Source organism: Protobothrops mucrosquamatus, unplaced genomic scaffold (genome assembly GCF_001527695.2).
Source record: "Protobothrops mucrosquamatus isolate PMUCROS unplaced genomic scaffold, P.Mucros_1.0 scaffold1534, whole genome shotgun sequence".
Lineage (NCBI taxonomy): Eukaryota > Metazoa > Chordata > Lepidosauria > Squamata > Viperidae > Protobothrops > Protobothrops mucrosquamatus.
This window is the reverse complement of record NW_015387705.1, coordinates 481,332-498,570: the sequence shown is the minus strand read 5'-3', so window position 1 is coordinate 498,570 and position 17,239 is coordinate 481,332. Positions and strand designations below refer to the sequence as shown.

The window sequence follows — 17,239 nt, the reverse complement described above, 5'->3', positions numbered from 1 at the left end:
GTGTGAGCAATTAGTAAGGCAGTTAGGGAAACCTTTTAGCAGAGAAGGTTGTAGAATCCTCTAGAGAGGTAGTGCATTCTCAGTGACCTGTTGGCTATTTGCTGTTAGAATTTTCTTTCAGAGGACAACATGGTCCACTGAGAAGAGGCAGAACTTGATGGCTAAATGGCCATTCTTCCAACTCATTGATTCCATGATCTATGGCAAGTGCAGGCTTGTATCTCTTGGAAGAAATGTTGGAAAAAAGAATGCTCAGGTTATTGGGAAGAATTACAAGTATTTAGTTGAATAGTAAGCGGCCCTCTTGAAAGAAGACTCAGAGGAGAAGGTTTGCAAGGAACAGCATGAACCCCAAAAGTAGAGAGGCTGTAAGCAGTGGTGGAACTCATAGGACACTAGGAACGTGGGAGTGGCGCAGATCATCTGAAGTAAAATGGACGGCTTCATTTAAAGCACTAAACCCAGTATTGGGTCGATGACCACAGGGTTTATGGTAACACAGCTTTCTGTAAAATTATCTTCCACACATGTTGGGATTATGATTTTCAGAGTTCACCCCTCCCTTGGCAAGGGGATTATAGCCCTAACATATCTGAAAGGCAACGTTATAGTCCTAACAGGCAGAACAAGTTTGGGAGACCTTGCTGGAGTGAAAGTTTGTGTTGCAGATTTAACGGCGATCCGGGAGATGAGTCGCTCGATGATCTCCCAGGTTGCCTTCATTCCTGTGATTTGCAGAAATAAAACTGATTTGATTGGATCTGTGGGAAGGAGGGGGGGATGCAATTTGAGGTGTTAAACTGGTATGTAGAGTAATTGCATCTACTCTACGTACAAGTTTAACACCTCAAAGCGATGGCAGTTTAATTGCCAAATGCATATCCTTAGGTTGTTTCTGGTGGCAGACAGAACGAACGTAAATTCCTAATTCTGCCCCTCTCTTTTCCAGCCCTGTTAAAGACATTCACGAGGTCCTGGAAGTCATGGTGTTTGACGAAGATGGAGATAAACCTCCTGACTTTCTTGGAAAAGTTGCCATCCCTTTACTGTCTGTAAGTTATTTTTCTCTCTCCTTTGGCTCCCTGCTTCAGCTCAGCCTTAATGGCCTCCATGGGACAGGGCTGCATTCTTATCCTCCTGCAGACATGTGGACAGAAAGAAAAATAGCCTTGTCTTGATGTCGGCAGTGCGATAATTCTGTACGTTGCACTTAGGGTTCGCTTTCAATCATCTTCTCTGTGTGTACAAGGAAGACAGGAGTACCGGCACTGGTTTGATTCAGTCACTAAGCAGCCGGATTTCCTTTAGAAAGAAACATTTCTGTATCTTGTTCATTTACTCTCTTGCCTACTTCACTGTTGGGTGTGTGAACGGGCATGCAAACATGCACGCTCTTTTTCTCCTGGGTACTTTGAGTAAGCCTTAATTAGTAGAGCTTGTTTTCCAGGCACTTTCAGTATTTGTTGTCAAGTTTAGATTAAGAGCAGATGTAGCATTTCGAGGGAACTGGGGGCAGTTCGAATGCATTGTGTTCTGTGGGTCAAATCTGGGCCATTTGGGCTTCTTGGTTAGGTTTTGGATGGGATGTTTGCTTTCTGTGATTGCATCTTAGAACCCTATTGTCCTTCTCATGGTTGCATCGTTTAATACAGCTGCAAAGCTGTTCTAGAGTACTATCCCAGTGAAGAACACAGAATACAGAATAACAGAGTTGGAAGGGTCTTTGGAGGTCTTCTAGTCCAACCCCCTGCTCAAGCAGGAGACTCTATACCATCTCAGACAGGTGGCTGTCCAGTCTCTTCTTAAAAACCTCCATTGATGGAGCATCCACAACTTCTAAAGGCAAGCCTTTCTACTGGTTAATGGTTTTCACTGTTAGGAAATGTCTCCTTTGTGCTTGAGGTGGAAAAAAAGATATTATGGTTTTACCGATTAGACTAAGTTGAGATTTGATTTTAATATCTGATTTTACTGCAACAGACAGAGTGGGAATGCCTTTTGTTTCTTCCCCTCCCTTCCTTCACACCTTTTTTTTGTTTTCCCTTTCTCTGCTGTTGTCCCCTACTATTTGCTTTGGCATTTTGACATTTTATGTTATAAATGAATAAAACTAAACAATAAAGAAAGGAAATTTTTCCTTAGTTCTAGAGGACCCCCAAGGTCCCTTCCAACTACGTTGTTCTATGTTCTAAGAAGCAACTTGGATACGCAGCAGCAAAATGTTTCAAACCAACAAAAAAATAATAAACTCCAATTGTCCTGGCTCAGCTTCCAGACACCAAAGAGCCTGTTTGAAGGCACACTGATAATAAACCAGAGTTGGCAATTTCTTCTTCCATTTTCTATTTAAGGCTACTTCTGAGCTTTATCAAGTCCTCCTCTTTCATTAAACCATATCAGCAGCTGCCCAAGGTGGTCTGAAGGAAAGTTACGGTTTCTTTTCTCAACTTCCCTAGCTTTTAGCATAGCTTTAAAACTTTCTATTTTTAATTGGAGAGAACTCCCTTTCAAAGCTTTACGGCAAGGCTCCTTTTGACCTTTGAGCCACTTCAAACTTATTACTCTTTGCACATCTGTATTTTCAGCTGCTGTTCCCCAGTTCCACTTCTTTTCCTTTAGACTGTCCTTTGAAACAGTTTTTAAGGCAGGCTGCGCGGATTTCTTTTGAAGAGTAACTCATACTTTTTAAAATTAGGAGATATCCCATAGCACTAGCAGGTAAATGCTGTTCAAATCTTACTATTGTCAGAAGCAGCTGCCTCTAAAGATACATTTGGAGGTGCTTTATACGTCTAAAAACTTGCTGAGGCATTACACACACACACACACACCCCAGCCATGAATACCGGATGCTTCAGATTGTGTTCTTCAAGGCTGGCCAATCCTTTCCCAAAATATCTTGGTTTAATTTTTTTTTTTTTTTTAAAGCACATATAGATATAATGCTCTTTTTGATCCTGTTTTTTCGTATCTGGAGCTCTCCAATGTTTGCTTGACTTTTTTTTCCCTTTTTTTTCCCTTTTGGAACGATTATCAAAGCTCGCGTCGTGCGCCGAACCGTTTGATGTTTACAGGGAAGGAACAACTCCTTAACATCTTTTATTCAATTTTTGATGACTCTGTTAATTTCTCCCCAAATCCTCATATCCCTGATGCTGCTGGACGGGAACAGCGTGAGCAGCTGGTCTCCTGGAGAGCTCGTGTTTGCCAAATGGCTTGTGTGTGAGGCAGCCGGCTGTGTGAGTTTGACAGGGATATGTTAGATCTCAATTTCCTCCCCTTTCCTCTTGATTTTATAGACGTTTGTCAAGAGCCACTCACATTTTCCCCCAAAAAGGGGCTGTGAGAGGGAGGGAGACGTCCATGTGGCTGTATGTGGAGAAAGTGAAGGAGAATGTTAATTCTCTCTCTTGCGTAGCCGATGTGTTAAGAACAAATAATACTGCGGGGTGTTTCTAGGGCTCCGTTGAAAGACTTGGTTTAACAGAATAACAGTTGGAAGGGACCTTGGAGGTCTTCTAGTCCAGCCTTCTGCTCAAGTAGGAGACGCTATACCATTTCAGACAAATGGCTGTCCAGTCTCTTGGAATAGAATAGAACTGGAAGGGACCTTGGAGGTCTTCCGGTCCAGCCACCTGCGCAAGCAGGAGAACCCATACCATTTCAGACAAATGGCTGTCCAGTCTCTTCTTAAAAGCCTCCAGTGATGGAGCACCCACAACTTCTGAAGGCAAGCTGTTCCACTGGTTGATTGCTCTCACCATTAATAAATTTCTCCTTACTTCTAGGTTGTTTCTCTCCTTGATTAGTTTCCATCCGTTGTTTCTTGTCTTGCCTTCTGGTGCTTTGGAAAATAGATTGACCCCTCTTCTTTGTGGCAACCCCTCAAATATTGGATGTTGCTATAGTGTCATGCCCTGGGACTCAACATACCCAATTCCTGCAACTGTTCTTCATATGTTTTAGTCTCCAGTCCTCTAACTCTCTTTGCTGCCCTTTTCTGCACTCTTTCCAGAGTCTCTTTTTTTTAATAATGTGGTGACCAAAACTGGATGCAGTATTCTAAGTATGGTCTTGCTAATAACGCTGTAAAGTGATGCTAATAATTCATGTGATCTTCATTCTATCCCTCTGCTAAAACCCAAAAGAGCTTGAGGCTAGATTACCTCAAGGAATACCTTTTGCTTGATGAACCTCTCCAGGGAACCTAGTGGTGACTAGAGAACTAGGGCCTGAATGCATAATTCAGGATGGCGTTTATTTAATTGCAGGCAGTCTTTTACTTATGACCATTCGTTTTGCAATTCTAGAAAGTTAGGACGGCACTGGAAAAAAGTGACACACAACTTGTCCTCATAGTTGTGACTATTGCAGCATCTCCTCCCCCCCCGATTGTTATCAAAATTTAGGTGCTTAGCAAAATGGCAGACTGGATCTTCTTTACTATTGTGCGATTCGCTTAATGACGGCACCCAAAAAGTTTGCAGAATTCGTGTGTCTTGCTTAAGAACCACGTTGCTTAGCAACTGAAATTCTGATACCCATTACATTCGGAAGTTGAGGACAATCTGCATTACTTTGCTTACTTTATAGATGCTTTTCTACTCTACGGGATACTCCAGGTGGCTAACATAATTTAAAAAACAAAACAAAACACAGAATTATAGTAAGTCGAAAAGACAGATTAAAAATAAGCTCTCTTCCTAGCGCTAAACTAAAACACTCCTCTCCTTCTTAGGCAATTTTAATAGTTGAACTGAACTTAATGTTTAGTTCCTGTTCTATGCTTGAATATTGGAGGAGGAGAATCACACTAGTGTATAAACGGTAAAAGATTGGACTTCTTCTTTTTTCTTTTTTTACACTGAAACATTAGACTTCAGCTTATTCTCCTTCTTGGGCCATTGATTGTTTTGCATTGATTTCATTGCTTTAATCTTTTTATCTTTCCCTTTTTTTTCAGACGTTTTCCAAATCTTTTGATGATTCTAGTCACTTTGTAATCTGCTCTGAGAAATCTGGATAGTGGATGGGTTAGGAATACAATAAGTAAATAAATTAATATTTCAAGGGTGGCCAGATGGTTGCCTGAGACTAGCTCCAATTCTCATCTTCCTTTATTTGTGCTTTGGTGGGTCCTAGCAAATGAAGCAAACACTAGCAATGTGCAAAACTCACCAATCTGCGGGCAGAACGATCTGGAATCGGTGTGTTTTGCACATCCCCAGTGAACAATGTGCTCAAATGGTTGTGGAAACAAGAGGGAGAAAAAGGATTTCCTTGCGTTGCCGGGATGGAGCTGAGAGCTACAGCGTAGATCCAGATGTTTTAGAGGACTGCATTCCGTAGATTTTTTTTTAAGCACACGTAGTTAAAGGCAGTCCTACCATATCTGAGTTTGTTCTTCTATTGCATTTGGAGCCGGATTGGGAAAAAAGTGGTTTGTGAAAAGAAAGGATTGAAGTTTACTTTTGGATTATAAAGAGTGAGAAGGTGGTGAAATGCTTTGGTGGTTTTCTTTATGTTGGAGATAAATAATCCAATAAATAAAGGCACCAAAAGTAGCTTGCAGGTTGGTTTTTTTGTGAATCTCATGCTTTGTCCACCATACATCTAATCTGATGACAATATCAGTGTGTTAAGCAGAGCCCCTCATTCTGAATGGACTTAGTTTTTTTTTAAGTGTCCATACGTAACTAAATCAGATTATCTGGATGCAATATGGAAATAATATAATTGCATCATTATATGACAGAGCTTCATATCACTTATGAGCATAAAAGGAAGGAAGGAAGGAAGGAAGGAAGGAAGGAAGGAAGGAAGGAAGGAAGGAAGGAGAGATTGAAAGAGAGAGGAAGGAAAGGAAAGGGTAGAGATTGTGCTACCATAGCAGCAATTACTAGACTAAAAGAGAAAGCTGAACAGTTGCCAGTTGGATGACATATTTTCAAAACACGAGAGACTTGATATTACTTTTTTGTATCTCTTTGACCCAGTAAGCTTAATTCAAAGTGAAAAACTGCCTTGTGCCTAGCAAGTAGAAATTTAGTTACGATTATAATGCCATAATTTGCTGAGGCCGAGCACCATTGAATAAAGTTTTTTTTTTTTCTAAACTGGTAAGCCTAGAACGACTTGACCAATCCTGGAATCCACACTGAATCCGCAAGCGAATGCTAATTTTTTGAGTTCTTTCTCAAGAGCACATTACATCTCTCTCCTCTTTCTCTACCCCCTTCTGTTTTACTTAACGTTGAAGGAAGTAATTTGGAAAATTCAAAAACTGACTCACTCTTCTGCGATATCTCCATTAGCCATCATAAAGATTTCCTTGTGGCTGATAACTCACAGAAGGAAATCATGGGGGGCGGGAAGCAGCACCAGAACGTGGTAGGGCAGGGAGGAGAGAACTTGTACACAACATTTGGACAGCAATTTCCTGGGTTGGCCAAATGATGGATTTCTGCTCAGATATGAGAATGGTCCATGATTCCTTGCAGCTGTTAATTCCCCGCCTATCTCACCCTGCGGTGGAAAAAACCCGTTGTGTGCCATGCTTTCAACCACAAAAGGCTGCATCTGCGTTGAAGCCAGATGTGCTTCTGTAAATAAATGCTTGCGTGGGTTGGGGTGTGTGTTTGTGTGTGTGTGTGTGTAAAAAGGGAGGAAAGTTGCCAAGTCGTTTTTCTTGAAGAGGAGAGCAATGCCATTTCCCTTTAAGAGCTCCGTCTCCTTAGTGCCCTGTTCTGTATCTGAAGTCCAACGTTTTCCCGTTTCATTAAAATTCTCCAGCGGTCAGTAGGGTTGATGCTTAATAGATTTAGCATTAGTAGTCCTTAGTAGTGCTGCATTCACACACATTCATTTCACCTGGCATGTTTCACACAAATGGCTGAGCAAATCTATCCATTAGGCTGGAGAAAGTCTAGCCCGGAAGTCTGATATTCCGCAGGACTGTTTAGACCAGGGGTAGGCAACCTTGGCTCTTTGATGACTCGTGGACTTCAACTCCCAGAATTCCTGAGCCAGCCTGGTTTAGAGGATAAGAGTTTGTTCAGTTTGGAATAAACTTTGGTCCAGTCGCCATGATTTATTAACCTTTTTAGATGCTTTTGACCTGGTTGATCGAATCTTCATTTACATATTCCGTTTGGAAGTCTTTACATGAAGAAAATTAGATTTTTCCAGATATTCAGGTGTTTCCCCGAAATTAAGACCCGGTCTTATATTTTTTTTGCCTCCAAAAGAGGCACTAGGTCTTAATTTTCTGCATCTCTTGATCACGTGACGATGGAGATGCTACAATAGTCGTAAGTGTGAAAAACGGTCATAGGTCTCATTTTTCAGTGACGTTTTGTAACTTCAAACCGTCACAAAATGAGTTCTGGTCTCCTGCTACTATGTGTACTACTATCCGGATGTTTTTAGTGTTTTTATTATTTTAAAAAGTTTTCAGTCATTTTAATTGTGTGTGTGTGTATAATTTGTAATAAATTTTATATATTTGAAGCATTTGTTATACACACACACACACACATATATATTATAAATACTTCAAATATATATAGATATATACTGTAGATAGAAGGATAGGTATATGATAGATAGATATATGATAGATAGAGAAATAGATAGAGAGATATAGAGATATAGATAATAGATGGATGGATAGATACATAGATGATAGACAGAGAGAGAGAGAGAGAGAGAGAGAGAGAGAGAGAGAGAGAGAGAGAGAGAGAGAGAGAGAGAGAGAGAGAGAGATGATAGATGGATGGATAGATACATACATAGATACATAGATAGATTCATAGATAGTTACAGACAATTTGAAATGTGAGCTGCCCAGATTGAGACGACTGGCTATAGAATGAATGAATGAATGAATGAATGAATGAATGAATGAGTGAATGAATGAATAAATAAATGAAAACATACCTTCCTTGATAATGAACTGAATTACCCACATCGTTTTTTAGCTTTCATGGAACTGTATAAACTCGGGTTGTCATGACACACGGACTGTGTGCTATTGAATATAGCGATCCTCCTTTCTTAAATCTTAACAAGGCTTTTGTGAAAGCATCTTAAAATGCAGCTGCAATTTCGAAATCATCTTTGGGTATTTTGTTCTGCCAAAGATAATTCTCCTCCCCCCCCCCATTCTGTGACAGCTTTCATGTTACATTATTTTGAATCGAGTTATTTCCCATCCTAAAAGCAGGGCCCGGAGTTGGGAGGGGAGCGAGACAGAGGAAGAAACCAAATGTGTAATCAATCCTTATTGTACCGTGTATAATGTATATTTTCCTCCCGTATTTTTTTAAAAGCCAAAGCCACCTTTCCTGATGAGCCAAATGGTTCGAAATTGTTGTTTTTTTTAAAAAAAAACCCCTCTCATTTAGCACAACAGAAGCCAACAAACAAATTAGAGTCTGGGAAATATATTCTATATTCTAGGCACCACCAAACTATTTATAGGAATCCATTTGTTTTTGTTATTTGTGTTTATTGTGTTTCTCTGAGTATGTGTGAGTATTTTTTCCAGTTATGATTCTGTAGCTTCAACATACTTGGGGATAATCATGGGGTGTGTGTCTGTCTGTGTGTGTGTGTGTGTGTGGAAATGAAGGCTCCTGGATTTGTGGTAGCTGATGTGCTTTGGGGATGACAGGTAGCCCTGGACTTACAGTTGAGCCCAAAATTTCTGTTGCTAAGTGATAAGTTGCAGTTGATAAGTTAATAAGTAACTTGGTTATTAAGTGAATCCGGCTTCCCTATTGACTTTGCTTGTCAGGAGGTTGCAAAAGGGGATCACATGTACATGCCAGTTGCCAAGCATCTGAATTTGGATCATGTGACCATGGATATGCTAAAACGGTCGTAAGTGTGAAAAACGGTCAAGGCAAGTTGTTCCACTGATTAATTGTTCTCAGCGTCAGAAAATTTCTCCTTATTTCTAGGTTGGTTCTCTCCTTGCTTCGTTTCCCTCCGTTGTTTCTTGTCTTACTTTTTGGTGCTTTGGAAAATAAGTTGACCCCCTCTTCTTTGTGGCAGCCCCTCAAATATTGGAACATTGCTGTCATGTCACTCCTGGTCCTTTTCATTAAACTAGATATACTCAATTACCGCAACTGTTCTTCATATGTTTTAGCTTCCGCTTCCCTAATCATCTTTCTTGCTCTGTTCTGCTCTCTTCATTGAGCTTATATATTGACATTTTTTTTCTTTATTTGTTACTTACAGATTAAAAACGGACAACAAAGTTGCTATGTGCTAAAGAATAAAGATTTGGAACTTCCATCAAAAGGCATGGTCCACTTGGAGATAGAAGTCCTGTTTAATCCTGTAAGTCTATGGTCTTTAGAGGAGAAGGGATGTATGATAAGCCTTCCCCACCTTGGCACCCTAGAAATGGGATGTCAAAGTCCATAACTCTCAGCCAGCAAAGAATGGTGGTTGTCAGTTTTGGGGATGGCAGTGCTCTAGAGACTGTCTGAGTGGTTGAATTGTGTCTTTCAATAGTACATGAACCCATCACTTTTGAAACTGACTTGTTTCAGCAAACTATTGTAAAGGTTAACTGTGGTTTAGAGATGAGACATACAATTCCACTGTATAGTCCATTGGAGTTGGATGATCAATAAATTGAAATAAATAAATGGGTTCCTAAAAAGTAGAAATCAACATTTCTCTCTCTTGATTGTGGCTTCATTGCTGGGAGAGATCAGAATTGGGTTTACATAAGCCGTAGACCTGCTGCAGCCCATTTCATAAACTAGGGTTCATCTTGAATTATCTCGTTATGAATGTGGACATATTTCTGGGTGACCTTTTCTCCAAGACTGAAGAAAAGCTTAAAAAGGAAGGTTTCAATTGGAGTGGACTATTTAAATAAAAGGAATATTAAGAAAACATATCCTGGTGTACGTTTGTCACTGTTGTGGACTGAAGCTTGAATGGAAACTAGAAACTAAAATAACAGAGTTGGAAGGGACCTTGGAGGTCATCTAGTCCAACCCCCTGCTCAGGCAGGAAACACTATACCATTTCAGACAAATGGCTGTCCAGTCTCTTCTTAAAAACTTCCAGTGTTGGAGCATTCACCACTTCTGGAGGCAAGGAGTTCCACTGGTTAATTGTTCTCACTGTCAGGAAGTTTCTCCTTAGTTCCAAGTTGCTTCTCTCCTTGGTTAGTTTCCACCCGTTGCTTCTTGTCCTGCCTTCAGGCGCTTTGGGGAATAGCTTGACTCCCTCTTCTTTGGGGCAGCCCCTGAGATATTGGAACACTGCTATCATGTCCCCCCTTGTCCTTCTTTTCGTTAAACTAGACATACCCAATTCCAGCAACCGTTCCTTATATGTTTTAGCCTCCAGTCCCCTGATCATCTTTGTTGCTCCTCTCTGTATTCTAAATGAATGCTAAATGGAACTCTGAATACTGATGTTGTGTAGCTGTTGCTGCTTTATTTCAGATAAGAGCAAGCCTTAGAACCTTTTTTCCACGTGAGAGGAGATTTGTGGAAGACAACCGCAAGTTTTCCAAGAAGGTATGTCTTGGAGCTGCTAGATGAAATCCTGTTGACCCCAGAATTCCATAATCCTGTTTGTTCATTCTCTGGAAAGTGCCACATCTGCCTGTGCTACAAGATGAAAGAGATTAAAGTTCTCAAGATAATTGTTACACGCTATTAGATGCTGAACACATAGTACAAGGAGATGACTTAGAAATATTGTTCTCTATTAAAAACCACACGGATATCAGAGAATGTCCCAAAGATGCTTTTCCAAAACGCAACTGGACTTCCTTGGGTTTTTTTTTTTCCTTGAAAACATTTTGCTTCTAATCCAAGATGCTTTTTTCAGTTCTGAACTGAAGAAGAACTGAAGAAGCTTCTTAGATGAGAAGCAAAACGTTTTCGAGGAAAAAAAAACCCCAAGAAAATCAGTTGCCTTTTGGAAAAAGCGTCTTTGGGACAACTGTGATCTGCACGATTGAGAATCTCCATAGGTATTAGAGGATGTTATATGAGCTATGATATCACCCAAATCACATCATTTGCACTATTGCCATGGCAACATCTGGACCTACATGATGTCACTTGCCCATCCCTGTAGAAGCTTATGCGGAATTGGAATGTTAGATTCGGGGTTGAATGTAAGAATTCATTGGGTTCTTTAATTGGGAAAAACCCTTGTTTCAATTAAACATTTCACCCCCCCCCATCATATTGCTTTCTAGCTTTTTAAGAATGATGCATTGTAGAGCAAAGAGAATTGTCAGTGTGTTCCAAGCCTGGTATAACACCACCCATATAACAATAAAAATAACTTAAACTTGTAAAAAGTCATTTGTGTACATAGACACAACAAATATGAATACGATGCTCTGTTTGGCAGGGTTTTTGTTGTTGTTGTCCAGTCTGTCCTAAAACCTCATTTTCCCCTGTTCATCCTCTCCCTTATTTTCTTTCCTTCGGCTGTCCAGATTTTATCAAGAAACGTGGACCGGGTGAAAAGAATCTCCATGGCAATCTGGAACACGATACAGTTCCTTCGAAGCTGCTTTCAGTGGGAATCTCCCCTAAGAAGCTTGATAGCTTTTGTGGTGAGTGGGATTAATTCACACACCTAATTAAATGTGTGCGTTTTTTGAAGAGGCCTTTGTAATTAGATAACTACTGAACTGCTGCTGTTGGAGGAGGGAGGGGTAATATATGTCTTGATAGAAGATCTATAATATGATGCAAAAACCTGAAGAAGGATGGACCTGAAAATATTTCTGTCCTTTGATCTGGGGAGGAAACTGAATTCTCTCCTCCCCCCCCCAAAAAAGCCCAAACCATGTTATGATTTGGGGTTATGCCCAAATACGTTTGCATGTGTGTATCTGTGTGCCCACACGTCCCACTTTTTAGCCCAAAAAATACTTCTCCTTGCTAAATGAATAATTTATTGCTTCCTGAAAACAATCCCAGAAATGAAAATTATTTTAGAAATTCTTTTCCTGGCATGGGGAGGGAAGGAGTTAGATTCATTGCATTGAAAATACAGCAAACTGTATAAGTTCAACTTTTAAAAAGAAATAAAGAATGGTGTATTTAATATTATTTTCTTTCAAAAAAATATGCCCGCTGGAAGATTTTAGAGCTTCTAAGACAAAGTGTCAGGAGAGGCGAACACCTGGAGAACTTTCCGTTCCGAAGCAGTTTTTTCCCCCATGAGTTTTCAAAGCTTAAAGTAGGGGGGGAAAAAATATTTAGAAGCTTGAAAAGGAATAGGAAGCGATTTGCAGAAAAAGATGATTAAAAAGTGTTCAAATCCACGCTGTGTTTATAGCAGGTTGGCAAGCATTTCTAATTAAATGATCTTGTCCGGGCAGGCAATAACTGGCTGATGAGAGAAAGCAATTGTATCAAATCTCTCTTTTTATTTCATGACAGTTAGAACAATTAATCAGTGGAACAACCTGCCTCCAGAAGTTGTGAATGCTGCAACACTGGAAGTTTTTAAGAAGAGAACGAATGGTTGTAAATTGAGGACAGCTTGTATAAACCATGGGGTTCTTGGCGCTCTCTGAGTTGGTTGCTTTCTTGCAGACGTTTCATTGCCACACTAGGTAACATCATCAGTGTTAGAAGGCAGTGGAGTGTGCAGACAGGAAGAGGAACAGGACGATGGAGTCCTTGGTGCTCTCTGAGCTTGGTTGTTTTCTTGCAGACATTTCATTGCCACACTAGGTAACATCATCAGTATTAGAAGGCAGTGGGGTGTGCAGTCAGGAAGAGGAAGAGGACTATGGAGTCCTTGGTGCTCTCTGAGCTTGGTTGTTTTCTTGCAGACGTTTCATTGCCACACTAGATAACATTATCAGTATTAGAAGGCGGTGGGGTGTGCAGACAGGAAGAGAGGAGGACTCTGAGCTTTCTTGCAGACGTTTCATTGCCAAACTAGGTAACATGATCAGTGCATATAATATAAGTGATATGCAAATATAAACTTTCAAGCTGCCTTTTTAAGACCAATCTTACTGATGACTTAAAAAAAACAACACATTTTTGCAATGTCTGGAGGATCTCATCCTAGGAAGTTTAAGCCTGTGTTACAGAGCCAGTATCTACCATTGCATAACATAAAGGTTGGTTTTAAACATTGAATGGCTGTTGTGAGGAATTGTGCTTCATTCTGCTTGATTTCCCCCCCTCCCCTGAAATAATTATCCCTTCTATCAAGAGTTCGTAGTGAATTAATGGTAATTATGTCATTTAATGAAATTACAGTTTTTCTTAACGCAATTAAGTAATCTGAGGGAAATTAACCAAGTTCTAACTGTGAGGAAATTTCTCCTTAGTTCTAGGTTGCTTTTCTCCTTGATTAGTTTCCATCCGTTGCTTCTTCTCCTGCCTTCAGGTGCTTTGGAGAATAGCTTGACTCCCTCTTCTTTGGGGCAGCCCCTGAGATATTGGAACACTGCTACCATCTCACCCCTACCTTCTTTTCATTAAACTAGACAAACCCAGTTCCCTCAACCGTTCTTCATATGTTTTAGCCTCCAGTCCCCTAATCATCTTCATTGCTCTTCTCTGCACTCTTTCTAGGGTCCCTACATCTTTTTTATATTGTGGGGACCAAAACTGGATGCCGGATTCCAAGAGTGGTTTTATCCAGTGGTGGGATTCAAATATGTGAACAACTGGTTCTCTGTGTGGATGCTGCTTCTGGAAGTCCATTCTGGGCCTGGGCAACAAAAAATTAGCTACTGGTTCTGTCAAAGTGGTATGAACTGGCTGAATCCCACCACTGGTTTTATGTCTAATGAAACATCTCCAGACTTGTTTGAAGTTTCAGATGGGGCCTGGGCCTGATCCACTTCAGGATTCTTCTTAGGTTCTTGCATCTTAATGCTACAGGTAGCCCTGAATTTACAGCCATTTGTTCCGTGCCTGAAGCCACAGCAGCGCTGAAAAATGTAATTATGACCGCCGCTGCATCTCTACACTCACATGATCAAAATTCAAGCGCTTTGCCAACTAGCAGGTATTTTTAATGGTTGCAGTATCCCGGGGTCATTTGATCACCATTTGCAGCCTTCCCAGACAGTCAAGGGGAGCTTGCATGTAGTGGTCCTTATACCATCATCCCCTGAGCTGCAGATAGTTCCCTAAGGTGATAAGCTTTATTTTCCCTGTGAATTTGCTGTTGCTTTGGGCGATCTTGTATGCCTTCCCTTTCATGCTCCCTCAGTTTGGTGATGTAAAGTCCATTGAAATGCTTGAACATTTCATTTGTCTTAGCCTACAAACTGGGAGATGCAGAGTGCTCAGTTCTGAATCCGGTGGGATGTTAGACATCTCCCACCTGGAATTCCCTACGTGAGGCCTTGTGAAAGAAGATAGTTAGATCAAGAGCAGCAGATTAAATCTCCTATTTCCCAAAAAGAGAGAGAGAAATTCCTGTAGGTGGCAATGTACAATCAAGAATGCTAGAAACTTCCTTTGGTCTCCCTCACCCTTCCTTTTACCTTCCTTTCATCTGGCTTATCCCATCCCTTGCTCATCTCGCTTATTCCAAATGGTTGTTAGTATTATTATTTGTATTATTTTAGCCCAGCCCACTTCACTGAGTTGTTATGGGGAAAATAAGAGGCAGGAGCCACCTTAACTGTACAAAAATAAAGGTGGGATATTTTCATCGCGGTTGTTATTGCTTTTATTAAAAATGCAGGAAGTTTGGAGTCAAAGGAGAGGACAGGAAGACGTGGAATTCCCCTGCACACATATATTCTTATCAAGACAACAGAGAGTGCTAATTCTCCCTTCTTTTCCTGTAATTTTCTCCAGCCGAGTCTGTTCTGAGGAAAATAAGAGTCTAATGCATTAGAAAACTTAAACATCAAAATGTTACCTTCTGGCTACAATTCATAGAAAATAACCATGAAATGATGTTGGAGTGGAATATCCACAGAGCTTTGAGTGCCGTGCCAAGGACACAAAACGTAATTTCGCCTCCCCATCCTTCAATTTTCTAAAAGTGATCCAGATTCTAGCAGGCTGAGAGGTCACCTACTTTGTGGATACATAAGGAACGATTCCTGTTGGTTGAATGTCGTGGAAGTAAATAGAAGATCAGAAGGTTGGAACAGCATAAACTCATTAGGAGTTAACTTCTTGTGCTTTTGTGATATCTGCTAGCCGAGGACTTGGCAAGTATTAATGACCTAAAAGTTAGAAAAACCTCTTAATTCCGCAATTCCTCAATCCTGGTGGCAGTTACATCATTCTTTCTTTCTACTTTAAATATTGCAGATGCAACATCTTAACCCAACTTCATCAGTTTCCCGTCCTGCTGAAAATTGATGTGGGGTGGGGGGGTGGAAGAAGAATCCCAGCATAGAATACTGGAGGGATTACAGTAGCATTAAGCAAGAAAGCAGGCCAGGCAGCATAAATAAGATAAACATCTGAATACAGAAAGGACAATCATAGCATCATAGGACTGGAAGGGACTTGGAGATCTTCTAGTCCAACCCCTTGCTCAAGGCTGGCATCTGCATACCATCTTCAACAAATGTTTGTAAAATCTTTTCTTGAAAATCTCCAGCAATGGAGTATCTACAGCTCCATTGAGCCCCAAATTTCTGTTATTAAGTCAAATGTTTGTTAAGTGAGTTTTGCCCCATTTGACGACTTTTCTTGCCACAGTTGTTAAGTGAATCACTGCAGTTGATAAGTTAGTTAAATGAATCCAGGTTCCCCGTTGACTTTGCTCATGAGAAGGTCGCAAAAGGGGATCACGTGATCCCAGGACGCTGCAGCCGTCATAAATACGAGTCAGTTGCCAAGCGTCCGAATTTTGATCACGTGACCCTGGGGACGCTGCAACAGTCGGAAGTGTGAAAAACGGTCATAACTCAATTTCAGTGCCATGGTAACTTTGAACGGTCACTGCTATAAATCAAGGACTGCCTGTATTCTGTATATGCTTTCTTTCAAAAAAAAAAAAAAAAAAACTTTTTAAAATAACACCAGGCATTTCTTTAGGCCAAAAAGGCATTACAAAACGAATGCTGCTTGGTGGTGCTAATTGTCATCCTATCCCAAAAAGATCCAAATTCTGCCAAAGTGTTTCATTATCATATTAGCCACTTGTGGGGAAAGGAGACGCTTACGGAAAATACGTTACAGGCAAACCTGATTTGGGAGCAGTGTGGTAAGACGTAATTTTACCAATTTATCAAGCAATATTTCAATATCTTTTGAGTCCAGCTAGTTCTCTCTCTCTCTCTCTCTCTCTCTCTCTCTCTCTCTCTCTCTCTCTCTCTCTCTCTCTCTTTTGCTTTGCAGTTCAGGAGCACTGGATTACAGCTCCCATCATCCCCAACTGGACTGTTCAGAATTCTCACTTTTAGTTTGCAGGCTGGTTCCAAAATGTGAAATTAGAGGAATTCGCTTTTTCTTGCTTAACTGAACACGTTAAACAAAATTGCAAAGAAGCGTGCATATGTTTGGAAAAAAAGGAGTGCAACTATTCTGGTTTAACTTTCAACCCTGAATGTGATGAACCGAGTTTGACAGTTTCTAGGAAAAAAGGGAAAGCGAGGAGCTGAAATTAACACATTCGGAACAAGGAGAAATTTCATAGAAATTGAAATGGAGAGATTTATCTCCCCTAAGGGGGGCAAAGTAACATGACCTCAGAAGTTTCTCCTTTTTCCAACTGTGTTTCCTTTCCTTTCCTTGCTAAGCAGGTGTGAAGTAACAATATTCTAATTTATTTTTTTCATTTCAAGGGGGTTATTGATAGGCATTTTGAAAGCTTGGCCGTCTGGACCATGTTATTCTAGCAAAAAGGATAGGCCCGGAAATGAGAATGTAAATTATTGAAGCTCAGAAAAAGTCATCAGTTTAATCATTGGGTTTATCTTTGCACAGTGTTTTGGCTTAAGCTTCAAAGGCAAGCTGGAACAGTGAGACCAACTCACAAGGTCCCACGAAGAGCAGAAGAATCCTTGATTTGTTCCAGGGAACTGGCCTTTATGTTGTTCTTTCTTCTTCTTCTTCTTCTTCTTCTTCTTCTTCTTCTTCTTCTTCTTCTTCTTCTTCTTCTTCTTCTTCTTCTTCTTCTTCTTCTTCTTCTTCTTCTTCTTCTTCTTCTTCTTCTTCTTCTTCTTCTTCTTCTTCTTCTTCTTCTTCTTCTTCTTCTTCTTCTTCTTCTTCTTCTTCTTCTTCTTCTTCTTCTT

General features: G+C 40.4%; 1 protein-coding gene across 1 annotated transcript in view; it reads left to right on the top strand.

Moving 5' to 3' along the window:
• Positions 1 to 17,239, top strand: part of MCTP2 (multiple C2 and transmembrane domain containing 2) — a 90,417-nt gene that overhangs the window by 48,222 nt on the left and 24,956 nt on the right. The window contains exons 14-17 of the mRNA XM_015822362.1: positions 950 to 1,052; positions 9,247 to 9,348; positions 10,476 to 10,550; positions 11,489 to 11,608. Of these exons, the coding sequence (XP_015677848.1) occupies positions 950 to 1,052; positions 9,247 to 9,348; positions 10,476 to 10,550; positions 11,489 to 11,608 (400 nt within the window). The remainder of the gene's footprint in view (positions 1 to 949; positions 1,053 to 9,246; positions 9,349 to 10,475; positions 10,551 to 11,488; positions 11,609 to 17,239) is intronic.